This window comes from Mus caroli, chromosome 7 (genome assembly GCF_900094665.2).
Source record: "Mus caroli chromosome 7, CAROLI_EIJ_v1.1, whole genome shotgun sequence".
In the NCBI taxonomy this organism is placed as follows: Eukaryota; Metazoa; Chordata; class Mammalia; order Rodentia; family Muridae; genus Mus; species Mus caroli.
Window position 1 is genome coordinate 95,276,195 of NC_034576.1, and position 22,887 is coordinate 95,299,081.

General features: G+C 40.5%; 1 protein-coding gene across 7 annotated transcripts in view; it reads left to right on the plus strand.

Annotated features, from left to right (window-relative positions):
- The window catches only part of Dlg2 (discs large MAGUK scaffold protein 2), a 1,891,758-nt gene that overhangs the window by 1,733,921 nt on the left and 134,950 nt on the right, over positions 1-22,887 (plus strand). For all 7 annotated transcript variants that reach the window (XM_029479404.1, XM_021169155.2, XM_021169152.2 and 4 more), the window contains one exon: positions 8,156-8,270. In XM_029479404.1, coding sequence (XP_029335264.1) covers positions 8,156-8,270 — 115 coding nt within the window. The remainder of the gene's footprint in view (positions 1-8,155; positions 8,271-22,887) is intronic.

Genomic DNA, 22,887 nt, shown 5'->3' on the forward strand with positions numbered 1-22,887 from the left:
GAAGAGAAGAGAAGAGAAGAGAAGAGAAGAGAAGAGAAGAGAAGAGAAGAGAAGAGAAGAGAAGAGAAGAGAAGAGAAGAGAAGAGAAGAGAAGAGAAAGAGAAGAGCATACCACCATAGCTTGATGCAATATCTGAGGAAGGCCATTGAAGACAAGTTGGCTGGCAGAGATGGGAAGCTATTTTTGCTAAGTCATAGATAAAGTACGTATCTTGGTATCTTGGGAGGGATCCTTTGGTGGTTTGAATGAGAATGGCCACCATGGGCTTATTGAATACGTGACTCAATTGATGAAACTGTTTGGGAAAGATTAGGAGATGTGGCCTTGTTGGAGGAAGTATGCCAAGGATGCAAACACTCAGATTTCCAGTACTCTATCTGCTTCATGTTTTGATCAAGATATGGCCATTCGGCTGCTCTGTCACTCTGTCATCAAAACTGTAGGCCCCAAATAAACACTTCTCTATAAGTTGTCTTGCTCATGGTGTTTTATCACAGCAACTAATTAAGTGAAAGTAACTAATACAGAAGTGAACTAGGAAAATCAAGACCAGTATCTGAGGGAATGAAATGGAACAGGAAACAATAAAAATATTCAGTAGGGAGGGAGTTAGGGGCCCTCTGGCTCTGATGTGATTAAACATTCTAAATAGGGCTGAGAAGATGAGTAACACTAACACAACACACACACACACACACACACACACACACACACACACATGAGGGAGATGGGGGATGCAATGGAAAATTCCATGTCTCTTTTTCAACTCAGAATCTGGTTGGCAGCCTGAAGGGTAAAGTAAGTTGAGGGTTGAAGTAAGAGGTTAGAAAACTCTATGCAGAAAAGGCAACCTGGGAAGATCTCCACTCAAAGATCTGCCAGTGGCCATAGGTCAGCTCTCTTGACAGCAGGCAGGAATTCAAGTGTACTGCTAAGAAAGGGAGCCATCAGAGAAAAGTAATTCATCAACACAGCATTCTTGTAAAGTGTCTTGCACGCAAAGCTCTAACAATATCTCTCCAGTCTAACATAATGTGGCTGGTCCCCTTCTGTGCCTAGCAGGCTTTGTAGTCCCAGGGCAACTAAAGAAATAGGTGGTTAAAGGAAGGCTGTTGGATATGTTCTGAGCTCCAAGTAAATAAAATGAATTTTATGTCATATAAAAGGGTTTTGGCAATGCATTACTTCTTGAATGTGAAGTACAACCTGTGTTCTCCCTTATATATAACTATTTGAGAGTGTGGTATAGAGAGAGGGACAATGGGAAGGGGGAGGGAGGAGGGAGGGAGAGAGGGAAAGAGCACACAGTGATACATGACTTTGAGATATTTTTCTAGCCTAAATCATTCATTATCATATATTGATTCCAAGACTCACATTCATGTCTGTGGAAAAACACATTTCAGTTATGGTATCAGAATGAGCCTTTGTTCACTTGTTCAAAACTGCATGATCAATAGCTGGTGCCTTTAAAAAAATCAATACTGCCTAGAACTGTGAAGGTGAAGTACAGCGTTTCGGGTGTGCAGAACCGCAGTGTGTAGGAGCAACAGTGCTTTCTTCCTTTCCCAAATGAGGAAACAGTATCTCTAAGCAGATGGGAGATTTTCCTACCCTCTCAGAGCCAGGACTCCAGAAACTCTGCCTCCAGGGGACAGCTTTGAAATTCTAGTTTCTCTCTGCACACTGTAAATAACCAGCGGCTTTTCATAGAGATTGTACTTGCCCCAGTTTGTCTGCAGTAGCTTAGAGCTGACTGTGTGAGCTTATTCCAGGCAGAGAAGAGCTTACCCAGGAGTAGCTATCATCTAAAAACCTCTCCTTACTCCTTGCGTAGAACAGAAGAGCTTAAATGGCGGGTGCTCTTTTGCAATCCACAGGAAAATGAGAATAAGAAGCAGTGACTTTGGTACCCTAGCAGTTAGCATTGTATGTGGCCTCTTATCAATGCTGAAGATACATTGAGAACTTAGTGAAAGGAAAATGCCCCAACCACAAAGGAAAGTACCTGTGGAACACAATCTGAGATTGTGCTTAGAAGTGACCTGTCCGTGCTCCACCCTTCCTGCACATCATTCCTGGTCTTGATTACAATGGCAAACATGCCTGTAAACAATAGTGTGACCTCAGTGGACTGCCCATCACTGGCATTTACCCCATTCCCACCAGGTGAAGCATTAAAGCTCAGATCCTTTAGTTTAGCTACCACCAAGAGATTCTTACAGGTCTGTCTGTGTGAAACCTTTAGGCACATCTCAGGGGGCTGGGGGAGGGGGGCCGCTGTTCAAAGTAGCTTCAGTGTAGTACTGGAATGAATAACTCACCAGGAAAGTAGTCTCTGTGGCTTGGATGTACCGAGTCTACTATGCAGCTCATTGGCTTTATCTGTTCCTCTCTGAGTGGTGTCCATATTTAGAATAAACAGGAAAAAAATGCTACTGTCAACCTCAGTGCCACTAAAGATTGGATATGCGTCTGTCCTGACCCACCACGGGAATAACAGTTAAGCCGTTTCACATCAAATTTCGTTTTGATTCTCTAAACCAGTTTGAAACGTAAACCTCAAAATGTACAGGTGAATTAACCGAGTCTTAATAATTGCCAAGGTCTCCTTGTTAGTAAAAGGCATGATTAATCCCAAAACCGGTTCTCTCTCCTAGAGTTCTACTCTGCTCTCTGTTTCTTCTAGTAGCTGAGAGCTGTTAAGACTGCTGCTACATGAAGTGGAGGCTGTGAAGGAATGTGCTGCCCCGCCCCCCCAGCTCACTTGGGGGTGCTCATTCCTTGTGCCAAGGTTCTTTCCTTCTCTCAGATTCAAAGCACACAGGCTTGAATCATGGATGCAAGCATCTGGGCACCATTAGACGCTGGTAGTTTAAACAGAATACTCCTCCTTTGTAGCCTGGGTTTTCTTGTTCAACCTTGACAAATTGCAAAGGAAATCAGAGCCCAGCAGAGCCCCCTCTCACCTCTCCTCCTGAGTGTCTGTCAGTGCTGAGAGAATCCTGACAGATGAAGCCGCTAATATAACAGAAAACGCAGCAGAACTGGAATTGGACAGTACCATTCTGAGCTCCAAGTAACTCTGGATCTTGTAGGAGGATCTTGTGAGTCATTTAACTATTATCAAGAAGGGACCAAACATTCCAAACTGTGGTTGCCTTTTGCTTATTCCTGTTTGGCCTGGTAGATGTACTTTACAATAGGGAAGGGAGAGGCTAAATCAGAGAGTTTTAGACATATACTTGTTTGCATACTATTTGATAGACCATATAATGTTTGTGAGTAATATGAGGTTATGCACACGCAGAGGCAGGTGGATTTCTGAGTTCAAGGCCAGCCTGGTCTACAAAGTGAGTTCCAGGACAGCCATGGCTATACAGAGAAACCCTGTCTCAAAAAAAAAAAAAAAAAAAAAAGAAGAAGAAGAACAAGAAATGGCAGTCATTACCAAGAGCCAATTGTTCTGATCCACGAGCTCTCTGGAAACCTTCCCGATATATCTTAAGATAGGCACCATCAATGTGGCCATTTTGCTTATAAGAAAATTGAGCCAAGAATGGATAAGAACTTACCTAACAATGCATAGCTGGTACATGGGTGGGCCAAGAAGTTGATAACCATCTATATATCCCAAATCTTAAGCATTCTGATATCATTAACCCTCATGTCAAAATTGAAAAAAAAAATCTGAACTGCCAAATGAGTGATTACAATTGATTTATTAATTTTTTAAATGCTTAGTGGATTTTAATATGGCACATACACTAAGCACATTTCCTACAGGACACACTTTTCTGTAAAAGGAGTTTAGCAAAATTCTGGTCGTTACTTCTACTCAGTCAATACTGGTTGATCTGACGGCAATAGCATGCTCAGGGGCACTCACTTTGAACACTGACGCCTCCCAGTCACTGTATCTGCTCTAGGAACAAACCTTCCCTTCCGATGAGCACCACCATTGCTTGTCGCTGCCTCTGCTGATGATCTTATCCACTTCATCTGGAACTCCATAGGCTTGCTCATGTAATTTAATTTGTTTTTCGCTGGCATACAAAATAATGGATTTCATTATGGTACTTCCTTCATGGTTATCACTGTGTCTTGTTTATGGTTTCTTCTTGCTCCTCCCTCACCATCTGGTCTCCTTCCTCCCTCTGTATAGTTTCTCCTTTGCTTTCATGTACTGTTGGCTTTAGAAGTCTCAGAATATAAGAGGGGGCGGGGAGGGGGGTAAACAACAAAGGTACCTGGGCTTCTCATGCACAGGGCACAAAGTTCACTGAAGTCAGTGTTTCCTGACTCCCCTCTGAACACTTCACTTAGGAGTTACTTTTCAGTGCCCTCTTGCTAGTTTCAAAGGCACAAGAAGTATGAAATGATTTATGGTTTTAGCATTCACAGGATGCCCTTTGCAAGCAAGGCAGTGCAGGATAGAACGTTGCTTTCTTACTGTGGAGTCCTACCTTAGCATTATCGTACTTAACATCCTTGTAATCTCACATTCTTTCTGTAAGCAAATCCATTCAGGTTCTGGCGTGCTCTAAGATATATGGTGTAAAGACTAGTATGTTTTTAAAATCTCAGTTGAATGTTCAGAGGTTTGAAATCAAGAGTGTTACAAATTATGTCTGAAAAATACCCCAAAGGAGAGAAAAGAGACAGGAGGGAAGCAGTTAAGGGAAGAAGTTGGGTTGATAAGAGTGGGTGTATTTAGTTATTTGTGGGTTAGCTTGGTGAGTGGATATTCAATACGTTTTGATAAGACATCAAGATTGGCATCTCACAGTCTACATGAATGTAGACTAAAGCATTTCTAACTATAAGCTTGGTTCATCTCTATGAATTTGAAAACATGCACCCTCCCCCACCCTCATCCCATTTGTATCTGTAAACCCATTGTTTGTGAATTCGATAAATTATGTGAGCCTCTGTCTTCACTTTCCAAAGGTAAAAGATAAGTACCTTTGAATACAAGTTGTATGATTGAGCTGAGTGCCAAAGTGCTAAGGCAAGGATGAGATAGATGCTAGATAAGGCAAAGGCACTATACGTTAGGAGCTACAGAGAACTTAAGCACTGTACGTAAAGGAAGGCATCCAGTATAAGAATATGGCAGAAAGTATTCGGAGTATCTAATGAGCCATGAAGCAATGCAAATGAGCTTTATTATTAAGGCAAGTATCCTGTCATAATACATGCTGTAGTCGTGTGATCCTAATGAGAACCTTTAAGAGAGTCTATTGATGTTCTTAAATGTGTGTAGGTTAAGTGTCACAACTGTTTTCAGTGCATGGTGTGAGTGAGTTGAAGAGAGCCTGGAGAGCAATAAAAACAGCAAAGTGCTTTGGCAGTGGTGGCAAGTTAACAAAAAATGTCTGAACCTTGAACAATTGCTTTTGGAAATGGAGATAAACATATGCCACCTTCCTTCTCTGGCAAAGAATGTTAAGAATTGGCAATTTCTTTACAGCTACTTGATAACCAGGTTTATCTAATGATTTGGTTCATTCCGTATTTACTGATCAGTCACTTAGAAAAGGTGTTCTGCACCTCTTCTTAACTCCTTCTGGACTATCAGATTGCATGTCATAAATACGGAATTCCTCCATGAGACATGGGCTTGTCCTAAGAGGCTCAGCCTAGTGGAATAGGGTAACCACACAAGTAATCACAAGGTGCTGTAAGAGAGCATCTAAAGAGCAATGGGGTGATAGAGTCAGTGCTGTGATTGGTAGATGCAGTGCTGTGATTGGTACAGGCGGTGTTCTAATAAAGGCAGTAATGTAGCTCACTGGAGAGACAGGGTAAAGCACTGATTGTAGATGCTTTTTCAACTTTCAAGTCTTTCTGGTTGTGCAGCAGAGAATCCTATGTCTCCATGAGACTGAGTGACATCCAAGGCTGATACTTAAGCTTCAGAGAGTGGTCATATGACATGGGTCAGAGGAAGCTGGAAAGTCCCACTGTGTCCTCAAACAAATCAGTGGGTGTTTTTGTTGTTGTTGCTGCTGTTTTGTTTTGTTTGCTTGTTTTTTTTTTTGTTTATTTGTTTGTTTTTCTCTACAATGTGGAAACACATGCCTATAATTCTAGCACCCAGAAGGCTGAGATAGGAGAAACTCAAGTTCAAGGCAGACTGTGCTATGTATACACAGCAAGTCCCATGGCAGCCTAATATATAACAAGATCTATTTTTAAACCGTAAAAACAAAGTGCTCATGGGGACTGTTTAACTGTTATGTAAACTATTGACCAGTACTTTTGATTGTTGTGCCATCTTAATTTATTCTATAATATGCACACATACAATAAGGCATTATTCACTACATCATGAGGAGCAGCACAGGCCTAAAACCTAAAGACATGGGGCTAATTAAATAAACAAGTATAAATATAGAATGTGATTTAGGAAAATCATGTTTCTATAAGTGGGAGAAAGTAGCTAGCCATCCATGTTATACTATTAAAAAAAGAGAAAAAAAAAAAAAACTTGAGCAGAATCCATAGATTGAATGCATGTGTGTGTGCTCCTGCGCTCACACACATTCCCACAGCATTCTCAGCATGCACGGTGCTCTTCTGATAAGCTCTGGAAAGAACATCTACGAGAAAGGAAGCTGAGGCCTTTCCAGCTCTCCTGTGTGTTTCTGTAGTTGAGGTTTTGGGGCTTCATTTTACAACCTAGAAAAAAGATGCCCAGAAAGCCCAGTGGGCACTGGGTGCAGTGTGGTCCATTACAAATGTCAGCTGGTCCTTCTAGAGAGCAAAGAAATACAGCTAGCTCAGATGGGTTAAATCTGCTGACAACATCACACCAGTGCTCTTAAGTTTTCCCTTGGAATGAAATGTAGTGTTTTAGAGTAAAGTCAATAGATTTTAGATGAACTATATGATTATGTCTATATTTTGCTTTCTTAACCATTTAAAGCTGAATTATTAACATGAAGTCTGCCAAATCTTGGTAATTCCAAGATGTACTTCAGCATCAGAAATAACTACACCAACTATTATGTGCCTTTTAAATCTTCAGGGTACAGATTTTTAGGCTTTACATTCTGAACTTAGTATTCTGTTATCTCTTGCCAAGACTTTTAGAGACAGCCATCTCATAATTATCGATACATGCTACATGATCTGAAATTAAAGTCAGCTTCATAGAACTTCTTAATTATAGAGCATTTGAAACATAACGCTGGACAGATGGCCTCGCACTTAAGATCACTTGCTGAATTTCCAGAAAACCACAGTGTGTACTCATAAACAGTCACACAGACACACATACACACATAAATAAAAATAAAATAAATCCTTTATAAAAAATAATTCGAAACACTCTCTAGGTAAATAACTTTATATTAGTTATCTTCGTTTTCATGAAAAGCTGTAAATTGAATTGAAAATCAAATTATTTTTAAACTTGCTAGTGAACAATTTGAGCAGTGACACACACTGTTAATGCAGGCACTGGGAAGCAGAGGCCAGCCTTGTCTACACAGCAAGTTTTAGATTAGCTCGGGCTACATTAAAGGCCTCTTTCTGTATGTCTGTCACTCTCTTTCTGTCTAACTCTCCTTCTCATCTCTTTCTCTCTGCCTCTCTCTGTGTCTCTCTGCCTCTTTCTGTTTCTCTCAGTCTGTCTTTCTCTCTTCTCTCCCTATCTTCTCCTCTCTCTGTGTCTCTCTTTCTCTGTCTCTGTCTCTCTCTCTCTCTGTATCTCTCTTTCTCTGTCTCTCTCTCTCTCTCCTCTCTCTCTCTCTCTCTCTCTCTCTCTCTCTCTCATACACACACACACACACACAAACATACTCGAGTAGAAATGGAACTGAAAAAATCTGATTGAAATTAATAGATTGTTTCCATTTCAATATCCTAGTTATGATGATATGCTATAGTTTTGAGAAACAAGAAACAGGGTAAGGGTTGTATGGAATCTTAAACATCTCACAAGTTAGGAATGTCATGCGTTCTTTTCTTCCTGTGAATATGTGAGTAAAAGGCACTAGCAAGCAGACCTACTGTTCTGAAGTTGAGCATCCGCCTGGTACTTATTAAGGAACTAACAATAACAGTGATTAGTAGCCTTGTCTATACAGCATGTGTAACTCAGAAGACACAGAAACAAACTTACCATTTTTTTTTCCTCATTCCCAGATTACGCTCGATTTGAGGCCAAAATCCATGACCTACGAGAGCAGATGATGAACCACAGCATGAGCTCCGGGTCCGGGTCCCTTCGAACCAATCAGAAACGCTCCCTGTATGTCAGGTAGGCATCAGAACATTCCTGAGTAGGAGTGTTGGGTCTGAACTATTGGCTTAGGAACACAAATGCCATGCCTATGTTCCAATTAGCCCATGTTTGTCAGTACACTTCTGCTCAAAGGCCTTGCATTTAACCATTTCCAAGTAATTTTTGAAAGGTTATTAGGCCAAAACTCTTCCCTAATTTTATCTTTTCAATTTTTTTTCTTTTTACAAAAAGAAGGGGGGAGTGTGTGTCAATGTAGCTCATGTTAACAAATTCTAGAATTTTTTTTGGTACTAGACACACAAGAATATACTACCACATCCAACTCTTAAATTATTTCTTGATAATATTGAAAATATTAAAATATTAAAGTGAAACATCAGTTGTGTTAATGACCAAAGCTCCAGACGTTTGCTTGCAGTCGGTCTTGGGAGAAACTATTTCTTTTTTCTTCCTGACCTTCCAGGTTATGAGTGTGTTAGCTCTAGTGCATTTATTAGACATCAGCTGTTCTGTCCAAGAGTGGTGTGGATTGCCTGCTTTTCTGAATGTTCCCGTGGAAATACTTTGCTTCAGTAGAATCTCAATACCAGCTGTTTCTCAGACCATAATAGTTTATTTCCTGAACATCTGAAACTCATTAATTAGCCTGGTGTGGTAACTCACCCCTGCAGTCTCAGTACGTATAAGATGGAGGCAAGGAGACCACCACAAGATTGCTCTTAGTAGTAAGTTCCTTGGCTACAGAGTGAGTGACTTGAAATGGCCTGTCATTATTTTCTCTGCATGGAAACCTTGAGTGAGGTCTGTAGACACTCAAGAATAGCATGGTTTACATTCTAGTACTAAATCCTGTACCACATCTAAGAGTCATCTATTCATGTGTGTGTTCCTGCATGTGTTGTATGTGTGTGCACATGTGTGAGCACACATGTACATGTGCTTCTACAATGTGGGTCCTAAGAACTGAACTATGACCTTCATGCTAGGTTGTAAGCAACTTTAGCTACTGAGCCATTTTGTCAACACAGGGTTTTTAATAAGTAATACAAATACTAACAGCTTGGAATGAACATGGCCCCTTATGTGGTCAGAATGAGTGTATGTACTATTTGGAGGAAACAGGTCCTCACTGTTTGGATGTCCACTGCCAGCTATGGTCCAGGATCTGATTGACAGCTAAGGCCACATCTTCTCACCTGTGATACATATGCTAAATGATGCACATGAGCTGGACTTGTCTGAATTCCAAATGGCTATAAATATAAAGGTAGCATTAACTTTCCTGTGTATCAGTCATGGCAAGAAGACCAATTTTAAAATTTGGTTTCTTCTCAATTTGCTGGATGCTCTCTGGCCATCATAGAATGCCAGTTTATTCTGGAGAGTTTCTGTGCCTCAGGACTCTTGGACTTAAAAACACATGATATATGATGATGATGACAGACAGACAGATAGAGAGACAGACACATCCATCTAACAGACTATTAATCTGTCATAGCTAGCCAACTCTATCTACATTGTTTTGAAGTATGTCATTGTCCATGGAAGGAAATGTGGAGAACTACCTTAGTAAATGTCTTAGAGTGACATCACAAATGAAATAGAAGTTAAGCCAATTTGTGTCTTTTTCTCTTCTCAGTACTTGTATGTTATAATCACTGGTTTTCATGATAAAAATTATTTTGAAAAATCTTGAAATGTTTTATTTTGGGATAGCAAATAGGAAAAAAAGTAGTTTGGCTAAGAGTATCCAGGCAAATTCGTCAACTGAATGAATGACTTTACAGACTAAAACCACAGAGAAAAAACCATCGATGTTGATGCCTTTAAAAACAGAGTACATGAAAATATGGTTAATGCAGTAGAAAAAAGTTGATGAAGATATGTGGGTTAAAAGTTTTTAAGTTGTAGAAAATTAAATGAAGGGCCATGACACATAAAATCGAGACATATTTGAAAGTACTATTGATTAGAATGACATCTTCATGATGAGAAGTGGTAAACAAAAGTATAATATGAAAGAAAATTGGAAAGTCAAGCTGATAGATAGTTTTCAAAGGAGCACATTCTTCAGTGAGACTTAAACACACTTCCATATAAAATGTCCCAGAAAAAAAAATCTCTTTCATATGAAAATCTGGTATTTGGTCTTCTAAAATCCCATTCTGTAGTACCTACAGGTCAGACCTCAGCATCTAAATGAGTCTGAGAGACAGAGGGTGGTAGATGAAATAAAGGCCACACACACAATAAGAGCCCAGAACAAGAACTCTAAGGGCTCCTAGCCTTGTTCTTGCACAATTTGTAAAATAGACCAACAAGGGAAGCGAGGATGTAAAATGGACTAGCACAGCCCAAACAGAGTCCTTACCAAAAATTGTCCCCGGAGACACTTGCCGTATCTGGAGCATGCCTACAGGAACTGTACCAAATTAGTCTGTGTTTATTTTAGAACATCAGCTACTCACTCTCTCAAAATAAATGAGTAGCAGGGTTTCTTGACTATAGAAGAATAAAGTAATGAGTATGTCTTTCTGGTCTGGAAATGACATCTTGGAGTATTATTTTACTTGTCTTGCTTACCTTACTCTAAATGCCAAAAGGAACCTTAGCTATTACTAGGTCTGCTCTGAGAACCAAAAAGAAAAAACATTTGCCTGGGAATCCCACAGTGGCTATGACAGCCAACTCTCTGACCAGTCCTACATTTCTCCCCACCTTGTTCCATCTCCCTCCATCTTAGTTCATCGGTTCCAGCTGTTGGATGTATGTTAGCTGTGGTTGCCAGTCTCTGGCCAGTGCTGTGTTAGACACTCAGATGAATGAGAAGTGAAATTCAAGCATACTACTTTAGGGCAATATGGAATATATTTTAGGGCCTTCCCTGATATTATGCATATATTTGCAAGAAGTAAATACCTAAGTCAGAGAGTTTTGAGCTAGGATAAGCAATTCAATATTTGCCTAGTTCAAATAATTTCTACTCTGCCTTAGAGTTCCCTTCTTACCCCCCCCCCACACACACACATACTCATATGCAGAGAGAGAGAGAGAGAGAGAAAGTGAAAGTGAAAGTGAAAGAGAGAAAGTGTCTAAGCTAGTTTTGGCTCTGATCCTGTTGAAGATGTCATGACATCTTAAGAACCTTTTGAAGCTGGCCTTATCCCTCTGGTAGACATAATCCTCCCAAGTGGTAACACTTTGTTTCCCTGAACCCTTGAAATGAGAGAAAGTAAGCAGCACTACCTGGCTCAAAGAGAGCTTTAAACTGGTTCCAAAGATTTTCAATCTAGATGGAATTATTTTACTTGTCTTAAGCTGTGTGCAGCACTAGAAGTGATGTGGGAGCAGTGTACGAGTGAAATCGATCGATACTCATAATCCTCTACATGTTGTACAGGGATGACTTCAATGTGTTTGCACTATTTGACTTTTATGTGTCCTGTATTGTGGAAACCTATATTTGAAAAGTCATAACAACAAATAAAGTTGCCTGGGGATATAGTCCAACAGAACTGTGCTCACATAGCCTGTAATAGAGCCTGGATTACAAACATAGTATCAAAAAATGAAGAAAATGAACCGAAGTGTTAAGGATACAAATATGGCAATTTTCAGTGTATTAGGCAACTACATTTTTAGTTCCCAGTACATGTACTTAATCCCCAGAGTAGCTATGTGGGATTTAGTTCATGTCATCAAGGCTGTCCATATGAGAAAAAGAAGCAAGCAGGTGCCTAGGTGGAATGACTGAATTCATCTCTTCATAGATGTTCTCCCCTTCTGCCCTTCAGTAAAAAAGCTGGTTTCCAAAGAACATGGCTTTCCTTGCTGCTAAGAGAACTATGGTCAGAGACAGATGGTTTTAGTTCCCTTAGAGGCACAGAAGCCTAGAGGTGACACTTCTTTAAAAGGAGGAATAAAAGCACCCAGATCACTAGGAGAAGGCTGGAGGTCAGAGAGAAAAACAGATACATATAGCTATCGCTTAAGAGTCAAAGGTCACAGTAAAGAACATTTTGGCCTATGTTCATTGGCTAATAAAGAATATTGAGACTTCCAGTAAGTACCCGGCATCCTTGTTATGAACTTGTTACGTGTTCTGAGCGCTACACTTAACTCTCAGTCACGAAGCCTCTTTTACCTATCTGTTCTGTTCCTAAACCCATAACGGGAACAAAGGACTCGGCCAAAAAAACCATGTCTTCTGCCTGTAGGAAACTCACCATCTAGTAGGAACCAGGACAGCAGTTAAATGCAGTGGAAGATAGACCACAAATCTTCTGGAACTTTGACTGCTTCCTAATGCACAATATTAGAGTTGCTATTTCAGAAACTTTCTCAGTATCTTGACCCAAGGAATGAAGGGCATTCATTCCTTCTCATGACCCTGTAAATGGAAACATTCCTAAAGAGGAAAGAACGTGGGTGTTGAGCAGCAGCACGCTTTTGCTTATGTATAGCGTGTGCTTCATTGTTTTCCATTCTGTGGGGTCAGTCTCTCTGTGCTCAGTGATGGTCACAGCTGACTGACTTGATTTAATAACTCCTCAGTGGATCATGATGTATGGCTTACAAATACACAGAAGAGTTCTGGGTCAAAAGCTTGGTACCCAGTCAAGCAGGAAAAAGCACTTCCCTGCATTAGCAATTCAGTATCCCAGGGATCCCAAATGCTTGCTGGTGTAGCTGATTTGGAAGGGGGTTATGACTGACATTAGGGAAGAAGTAGAAATAGAGGAAAATATCTTCCGTGAGGCTTTCTTCAATCAAATACACTTAGGAGAAAAAAAACCCTTCTATTATTCTATAGAATTACCTCAGCCTAGCAGGAGTATGGCAACCTTCTTTGAGTTAAAGAAAGAGATTCTGCCAAATGGTTTTCTTCAGATTCCCCAGCTAGACTTGACATGGGAACATACTTTCAGGTCCTATTTAAGATGCCATAGAGTAGTATGTAGGGACACAGTTGTTGGACTCAGCTAAACACAGATACTTTTATAGTCTGAACTTGCCACGCACGAGTTCTGTGACCATAGAGAAATCAGAGCCATCTCCCTTAGCTTCATTTCTTTGTCTATAGGAGTGAAAATGGTAACAGGAATAGTATATGATGAAGTGACTATGATCATTTATACGCAGCACATGGAAAGACATTGATAAATCTTAGTTGATGATCATTATTTATTACAAAGGCTGCCTGTCTAAACAGGGCAGATGGGAGTCCATGTTTCATCCCACCCCTAGGGTGGCGAAACACAGCTACTCCACTGTTGTAATCCAGTGCTGGGCTTTTAGGAAGCACCAAGACACTGTTCAGAGGGTAGGTAGGGAAACAGTCTAAGATGTGGGAAGCTGAAGCTGGGGTTTCCTCACTCCTAGGAATCCAGTTGCAGCTGCTGGGAAACTGCACAGAGGAGTCAGGTAACAAAGGGTTGGGGTCCAAGGAGCTGTGATGAAGACCCCAGAACTGGGAGGTCCCAAACTCCTGGACATCCTGGCGCTTTGGGTCTTGAGGACTTGGGTTGTGAGGAGTTGGGAATGGAGTTGGGGGCATGCTTGGGCTGAGGACGAATGGGCTGGGGCAAGGGGAATGGGAACTCCAGCTTAGCTCATTTGTGATTGTAGCAGTAGGTGTGTGGGCCTTCTGCAAGAGACTTAGGCTGTGCTTCTGTAGTCAAAGGCTGTCTCCATGCTCCCCACAGTGGCTCTTGATGAAAGAGACAGTCCTTGGTTCCAAACTGTTTATTGATTGTTCATCATAGAAAGTGGATGCATACCACCTTCTCAGGGTGGATCAGAGATTAATTACCTTTTGCAGGAAGGAATGTCTGGGTAGGGAAGCCTATTGGCTAAACCCTCAGGGTCTCATTAGTATGGAGAACTATGTTCTGGGCTACATCACTATCATGGGGAGTGCGGTCACATGTTCTGGACCAGGAATCTAGTAGGGAGCAGAGACATCTACCATCCCAGGTGTGTACCTGGGTACCAGGGTCTCAGACCCATTTAACCTTACCAAGTTTCCTGGTACAGTCCACTGTCCCCACAGGCAGAGACTGTAGAATTGATTGTGAATAGGCATTATTTTCTTAGCACTGGGGTGAACTGTCCCTCTGGCTCGCTCCCATTGTTCCATTGCTTTCTTTCAGCAGGAAAAGGACAAGGTTTCCTGGTGGCCTATACTCCTTTCTGGCCTCTGTACCATGGTGCCTGAAAAGAAGGCCATAATTCTGTGGCCTTAGAATGCTCAGCTTTAGCAGCTTCCTAATAAGACTCAACCCAGGGAAGCCGGAAAAGAATTCAGTAATAGCCACAAACTCGGGTCACTGCGTATTCAGCTAGCACTCCCACGTTCACACAGATGCCAGCACTGCCACACTCACATAATGTCTCCTTCTTCCCCTCTGCTCTCTGTGTGGACTCCGGCTCCCTCTTCAATTCTGTTTTGATGGGAAAGACTATTCTTTTATGGTTGTTCTTTATTGTACTGTTTTTCTTTCAGTGGCAATTTTTGTTTTATGGTCTGTAAATAATGTGACCAGTGGACTGAAAGTGGTCCCCTGCCCCATTGTTCCCATTCACTGTGTATAAAGTGACTGACTGCCTTCTGGTGTGATAAAGTACCCTGACACAGGCAACCTCAGGGAGAAAGGGTTTATTTTGACTCATAGTTTTAAGGTACAGCTCGTTATTGTTACGTATTGTTACAAGTTATGATCTAAACAACCTAATGGTCATATTACATCCATAGCCTGGGAACAAAGAGTGATGAATATTCTTATTCACCTGCTTTTCTCTTTTGTTATGCAACCTGGGATGCTAGCCTATGGAATAATGCTGTTTACAATCAATAAACTCAATCTAGATAATCTCTCACAGACAAGCCCAGAGTCTAACCTAAAGATAATCCCTCACAGGCAGGTTTGTTTCCCTGATGACTCTTGATTCTGTCAAATTGGCAATATCAACCATTACACATCAAGTCATTCATGTCTTGATTTTTCTAGTCAATAAGAATATTGTTTGCATTGGTCTACGATATGCCAGTTAGCCATAGATGTCAAGGAGGTAGAGGCAAATGAGAATCATAGGCTCTTTCTCTCAACCTGCAAAGTATAGATCTGTTGGTAGTTTATCAACTATGTAAATCATTACTGGAAAGATCATCTCCTGATAACTAATATGTCACATATTTTATGATTATATACTTATTTTAATAGTATATAAAAATGTAATAATAGTATATAAAAAACTTTCTCCATATATATGGAGAAAGTTTGCTGAAGTGGACATACCATTGAAGAACAGCCTAAGATCCCAGTTAGCATCTTCATTTCATCAAGTTTTTAATTCTTAGTAAACATTTATTAAATGAATGAACTCCACATCTATCTTTCCTACACAAATGTAGCCAAAGTACTTGATCAAGCTGGTGGCAGTTAATTATGAACTGGGGACAGCAAGTCCATCTGTGTCTTCAAGATACAAGTACCTCCTGCCAGCACTGCAATTCCAGGAAAGATGTGGCATCATCGGGACAGCAGCCTGCTTCATTTGTCCCCCAAACTCTCAGATTTCATTTTAACCAGGGCCTAATCAATAACAGAATTAACATACACACACACAGACTTATTAGAGAAAAATTCTGAGACAGGGCCAAGCTCTTGGCAAAGTTGCCCTTTCTCTTCCAGGAGACAATGTCTAGATGTTCCTTTAGTGGCAGTTTTGAAAAATAAAAAATACTATCTGGGACACTTTGCTTTGATGGACTTTTATTTAGGGAAAAAGTTATTCCTATATTATTAATTATGGTGAGACAAAATACAATTTTTGTAGTATTCCTTTGTATATGTAGAGGATTTTTCTATGATAGTCATTTTCCTTTGAATAACAGTACAGACATCTACTCTCTATCCCATGGCCCCATTGGTCAGTAACCCAGTCATGGTAGGAAAGAGAGTGGCACAGAAGCCAGTCTGCAACCTCCTTTTTTTGTGGCATAGTCACTTCCAACCTTACCTGATCATGGATTTTATCAAAAGATATAAGGCAAGGTTATGACATCCATGTACTCAGATACAAGGCAGAATTCTTTCTCCCTTCCTCTAGCCTTCCACTACTGTCCTTAGAAAAGGTTACAGTCAACTGTGTGTGAGCTGCTGCTGAGTGCTTGGCATAGCATTAGCTGACCTTTTATGACCTTTTATGTTGACCTTCATTCCTTGACTTCTATGCTCTTATTTAACAACATTCATATACTCTGAAATCGATCAAATTATGATATTGTATGACACAGCAGAATAGAGAATTAAAAGCACTGAATTAAGAGTGAGTTTCTTTCTTAAAATCTTCCAGGAAAGGAGCTAAAAAGATGGCTGAGTTAGTAAAGTACTTGGCACACAAACAGGAGGACATGTCTTTTCATCCCCAGCACCTATATAAAATGTTGGGCATCGCAGTCTGCATCAGCAACCCCAGACATAAAGATCCTTGGTCATCACTGGCCAATTACTAGACAATAACTAGCTTGCCATTTGGTGAACTCCCAGCACAGTGAAGGAATATCTCAATAAAGATAAAATGGAAAGTTATCAAAGGTGGCACCAAATGTCAACCTCTGGCCTCTACCCATGTGCACAAGTGCATGCCCAAAAGCCTGTACACACCATACATGTAACACAGAAAGGGTTATGTACACACACATGCACAAACACACCTTCTAAGGGAAGTGGCATGATATGACCAGGTACCTGTTATTCTATTCAGGTATTATATTTAGTTAAACAGGCTGAATAGAATTTATTGCCTGGGAAGTCCAGAGGAGAGGTAGAAAAGTATGTGACAAAATTCAGTTGGCAACTTGGGCTATAATAATGAAGGGCTCAGGAATGTAAATGCTGTAGGCCCACTATTGACCTCCTTTAAATCTCACAACAGTACTGTGGCAGGTACAATTATTGGCCCTGTACTAAACAGGAGATATTTTCAAGGAAATCTGAAAGCCAAAGAGTTTTAAAAACAGTCTATATAAGCCACTGCTTAACCTAGTCATGCATTTGTTTATACTGTAGTGCAGTCAAGTTGAAGTTGGCCCTGTACTGCTAACATTCACAGTAATGAAATTTGTGTTTCTTTTATGTTATATATTAAATTTCTCAAGAAAAGCATTCTAGGGCAAAATGTGTAGCTTATTATGCTGGCTAGTTTTATGTCACCCTGACACAAGCTAGAGTTTTCTGAGAGGAGGGTCCAGAGTTGAGAAAAATGCCTGCATAAGACTGAGTGGTGATACACCTGAGCTGATGGTCCTGGGTTCTATAAGAAGCCAGGCTGTGCAAGTCTTAAGGAACAAGTCAGTAAGCAGCACCCTTTCTTGGCCTCTGCATCAGCTCCTGCCTCCAGGTTCCCATCCAGTTTGAGTTCCTGCCTTGGCTTCCCTCATTGGACTGTGATCCAGGGTATGTAAGCCAAACATACAGCTCCCCAGTTGCTTTTGATGATAGTGTTTCATCACAACAACATTATATTAATCCTAATTAAGATACTTACTAATTGCCAACTTTCATTTTTTTAAAACAGAGTCTCATATTGCCTGGTATGGTCTTGAACTCAGTATATAGTTGAGGGCTACCTTTACTTTCTTATCTTCTCAAGAGATGGGATTTTAGGAGTCTACTATCATACCCAGTATATGGAGTCCTATGAGTCAACGTGGGGTCTTCTGTATGCTAGACAAATAATCTCTAAACTGAGGTACAACCACAGCTCTCAGCTGCAGTCTTGACTGTCTCATTTGTAGTATGGACATATTACCTTTCTCACAGGCCCCTTAGGATTACTTTGAACCATGTCTTGCAAGGAGCTCACCCTATGGGACTTATTAAGTAAAAAGAAAATTCCCTTGTTTCTGTGTGTACTTAGAATTTGCTTCCTTTAATGGAGAATAAATTTTGATTCTTCATTTATACTTTGAGACTCATTATGCTTACACTAACAGCTATTTACATTTTTAATTGCATCTTTAATTGTGGAACAAAGGGCTTTAGGTTTCAGCAGCCAATTTTATTCCTGAAATAGAAAAGAGGAAGATTCAGGGGTGCTGTGGTTGTTATTGTTGTTGTTGCTGCTGCTGCTGCTGTTGTTGTTGTTGTTGTTGTTTTGTTACTTCACCTTCCCCTGAAAATATAGTTTGCTACTAATGTTTAAAGGGTTTCAAGTTTTAGATTTCTGTAGGGAAGGGAGAAAGAGTCTCCTGAATGACCTCCACATTTCCCTCCAGCCCTCTGGCACATCTAGACTTTATAACTTACTGTTATTGATGGTTAGCCTGTCATTTATGTATTCATTGATTCCTCCCACTAAAGCTTTTCTGAGCCATTAACCACCTCCTTGTGGCTCAGGTGTTAACAAGATTAATAAGGCATTTCCCCCCTGCCCTTGAGAACCTCGGGTCATTCTACCAATCTAGATTTTAATTCTTGGCTCTTACCCCATAATACTCACATTACTAGAAATGTCTCATCTCCTGAGGAAATGCGTGGGTTTGATGACCAAAATATACCAGTTCTACAGGGCAGACAGTTCTATCGAGGAGGAGAAGGAGGAGAAGGAGGAGGAGGAGGAGGAGGAAGAGAGAGGGAGAGGGAGAGGGAGAGGGAGAGGGAGAGAGAGACAGAGAGAGACAGAGAGAGAGACAGAAAGGGAAAGAGAGAGACAGAGAGATTGCTGAGAGAGGGCATGGAGAAACAGAATGGACTTTTACTTTAATATATAAAGCCAATGCACAATTTATCTTTTTAAAGATGAGTGTTACATTTGTTCTTTGACAATATTCATGTGTATAGAAAGCTTTCTAGTTACTGCCTCACATCTTCTTCACATCCTGACTACCACCTACCAACACTAGTTTATTTCTCTGATTCATGATTTTTAGTTTTGGTTTTATAATGTAGTTTAGTTTAATGATAACCATATGTATGAACATTGTACAGGAGCTGTCCATTGGACCCAGGTGGGGGTCACCAGAGAGAATGCAAATGAAAGCAGTGACTTTCATCTCTTTCTGACTCTATCAGTAACAAATAGCTCAGCAGTGAATTATAAGACCTCTGAAACCCTCTTCCCTAGTTCATAACTGTTGATAAACCCATTCTTGTATCTACCCAGTTCAGATATCCATAGCTGCAGTGGATTCACTATTGTGATGGTTGTGGCTTACTCAGAAGATGGCATTTCTCAGCCTTCTGTCTATATTTTCCAACTCTTACTTTCTAGTTCCTCTTCTAGAAATCCTCCCTGATCCTTAGAAGGCATTGGATACCGTCTTTTTTAGGACTGAACACTCATCTCTCACTTATCCTCAGCACATTGAGCCATCATGAATCTCTGCACTCATCACTACTTGCTGGAAAGGGAAGCTTCTCTGTATAAGGCTGAGAGTGCATTTTATGAAAACATAAATATTTAGAAGGCAGTTTGACACTGTGTCAGTTAAGCTAAACAACAGTGTTCGGTTCCCCCAACACCAGCATCTCAGGATCAATGGCCTCTCACATTGTGGGCTTTTGACTAGTGCCTTAGTTATGGTTTCTATTTCTGTGAAGAGACACCATGACCAAGGCAACTATTGTAAAGGAAAACGCTTAATTGGTGATGGTTTACAGATCAGAGCTTTAGTCCATTGTATGGCAGCACACAGGCAAGCATGGTGCTGGAGAAGGAACCATGGAGAGTTCTGCATCTGGATAAGCAGGCAGAAGGAAAAGAGGGTGACACTGGGTCTGGCTTAAGCTTGTGAAACCCGAAAGCCCAACTTACTGTGGCATACCTCCTCCAACAACGCCACCCTACTCCAACAAGGCCACAACTAATAGTGCCACTCCCCGGAGACAAAAACATTAAAATCTATGACCTCATGGGGGACATTCCTATTCAAGCCACCACAACCAGGTTAATACTACCTGGCATGAATAACCTCTATGGACCAAGCCTCAAAGCCCATCAGAGAGCAATCAGTTCGCTCTGTAACATCAGTACCACTTTTGTACTGCAGACGTGGCTGTGGACCATGCAAACTACAAAGAACCTGTGAAGGAGGACATTGGTCATTTAATTCTGGTATTTGAATTATTCTTATTTGATACACCTTAAATGAATTTTAAAAATTCTCCTCCCTCCCTACCCCCTCCGTGTGTGTGTGTGTGTGTGTGTGTGTGTGTGTGTGTGTACATGTACATGCATATGGCATGAGTTGTCTCCTTTCATGTGTATCCCAAGGATCAAACTCAGGCTCGGCAGCAGAAATTTTTAATTGCTAAGCTGTCTTGTTGGCCCACTGAATGAGGGTTGTTTGTTTGTTTGTTTGTTTTTTGTTTTTTTGTGCAATGAACATAGTGATTAAACAGAACATAATATTAAGACAATCAAGGAGGCTGGAGTGTTGGATTAGCTAAGAGCGTGTGTTGATCTTATAGAGAACCAGAGGATCTGACACCCTCTTTTAACCACCTCAGGCAGAGGCACACATATGGTACACAGCAATACATTTAAGTAAAACACTCATATTAAGAAGGAGGTGGACGAGGAGGACGAGGAAAGAGAAGAAATGTTTACACACACACCCAAAAGAGGAGAGTCAACCAACATATATACGAACGAGGAAAGAGAAGAAATGTTTACACACACACCCAAAAGAGGAGAGTCAACCAACATATATTCTTCAGTGCCCCCAGACCACATGCACTGCTCACCCCATATCTTTACCTGTCTATGGCTTCTCTGACCCTCTTCTGTTTGACTTCAGCTTCCTTAAAAACAATTCTTGTCTATATCTTTTCAGTGTGGCACATGGAAACTGTCAAGTCTATTCATGTGCTTGATGATTAAGGCAAGCAGGCTAACTTTCCCTAAACTTTTACTTGATTTCCTCGTAGCTTGAGACACCTGAAAAGGTCACTGGGCCAGGAGAACTGACTCAGATTAAGAACACTTGCTCCTCTTCTAGAGCAACCAGGTTGGCTGTCAGTACCCACATTGGATGCCTCACAACTACCTGTTTCTGAAGTCTACCTTCTCTATGTCAAGAAGGCACCTGATTGGCAAAGTACACATACATACACTCAGGCATACACACATGATACATATGTATGCATATATATATATCATGCAAGCACACAAATATACATATAATAAACAAATCTTAAAAAAAAAAGTCCGTGTTCCATTGATCAAATGAATAAAACTTCCTTCTCAATCTGTCTTAGACAAAACCTTTTAAACAACAAGTAACCGACAAAACTGTGTTTATCATTGGTTATTACATCTATTTCCCATTTTATTATAAATCAGTAAGTACAGTAGCAGTTATGAATACTTATAAATGTAATCATAATAGAGTACAGCTAAGAAGTTGCCTGCTTTATATCAGATAGGAAGTACTTTGGATGTATTATTTTACTTTCTATTCACAAACTGTCACTAAATGGATGTTGTGATTAGACCAACACATAGAGAAGAACGGGTTAGGTCAGATACAAACTCATATTAGAACCTGAGCATGCTGTTCTGTGTCCCTATTCACTAGGCCATATGGCTCTAATAAACAGCTTTCACATGTTTATTTTTATTTAATACAGCTCATCTACAAATGGATATTACTTTCCACACTATTACAGATTAAGAAATGGATAGTTCAGAACACCAAGTTCTCTCCTCTTTTCTCAGAGTGCTCAAGTACTTGACTGAGTCAACCTTCTCTTCAAGTTTGTGAATTTGCCACCAACAGGTGTCCTTTTCTAATGGGTGCCTTGTGTATTGCCATGATACATACTACATGAGTTTGGAGACTTCCTTTTCTTTTTATTTATTTTACTTTCTTCTCTTTTTAAGGCAGGTTCTCACTATGTAGCCCATACTATACTCAAATTCTCAACCCTCTGGATTCAGTTTCCTGGGTCCAAGAACAGGTTACAGATTTGTGTCACCATGCCCAATTGTGATTCTTTATTTTGATTATTATTTATTTTTGTTATTATTATATTATATGGGTTTTCTACCTACTTTTATGTCAGTGTACCATGTGCATGCCTGGTGCCCAGGGAGGCCAAAAGAGGGCATTGTATCTCTGGTAACTAGAGATACAGATGGATGGGAGCCACCATATTAGTGTTGAGAATTCAACCCAGGTCTACTGAAAGGGCACCCAGTGCTCTTAACTCCTAAGCCATCTGACCAGCCGCTAGTACATAAGTTTTAAGATTTTTATTTATTAATAAATCTTTGACAATTTCATGCATGCATACCTAATGCATTTTGCTCATTTATAGGTATCATTAACCTCTTTCATTCCCCTCCACACTCCCACTGAACTACATCTTGGTGGGTAGGTAGTTCATGGGTTTTAGTAGAATTAGCCGTGCTTCATTAAAGGTTGGATGTGCTATGGAACATTACCCAGTTACGTCCCATCATGTACTCTACTTTGTGAACTGGTGGACTAATTCCTTATTCCCAGATATTGTCAGACCAACTGACACAAGGCTCCAGAGCCTCCTCTGCCAACCAGAGTCTGAAGTCAGGCTATCTCACAATAAAAGCACAGTTAAGACACCTTTCACACACTAGTTCCTTC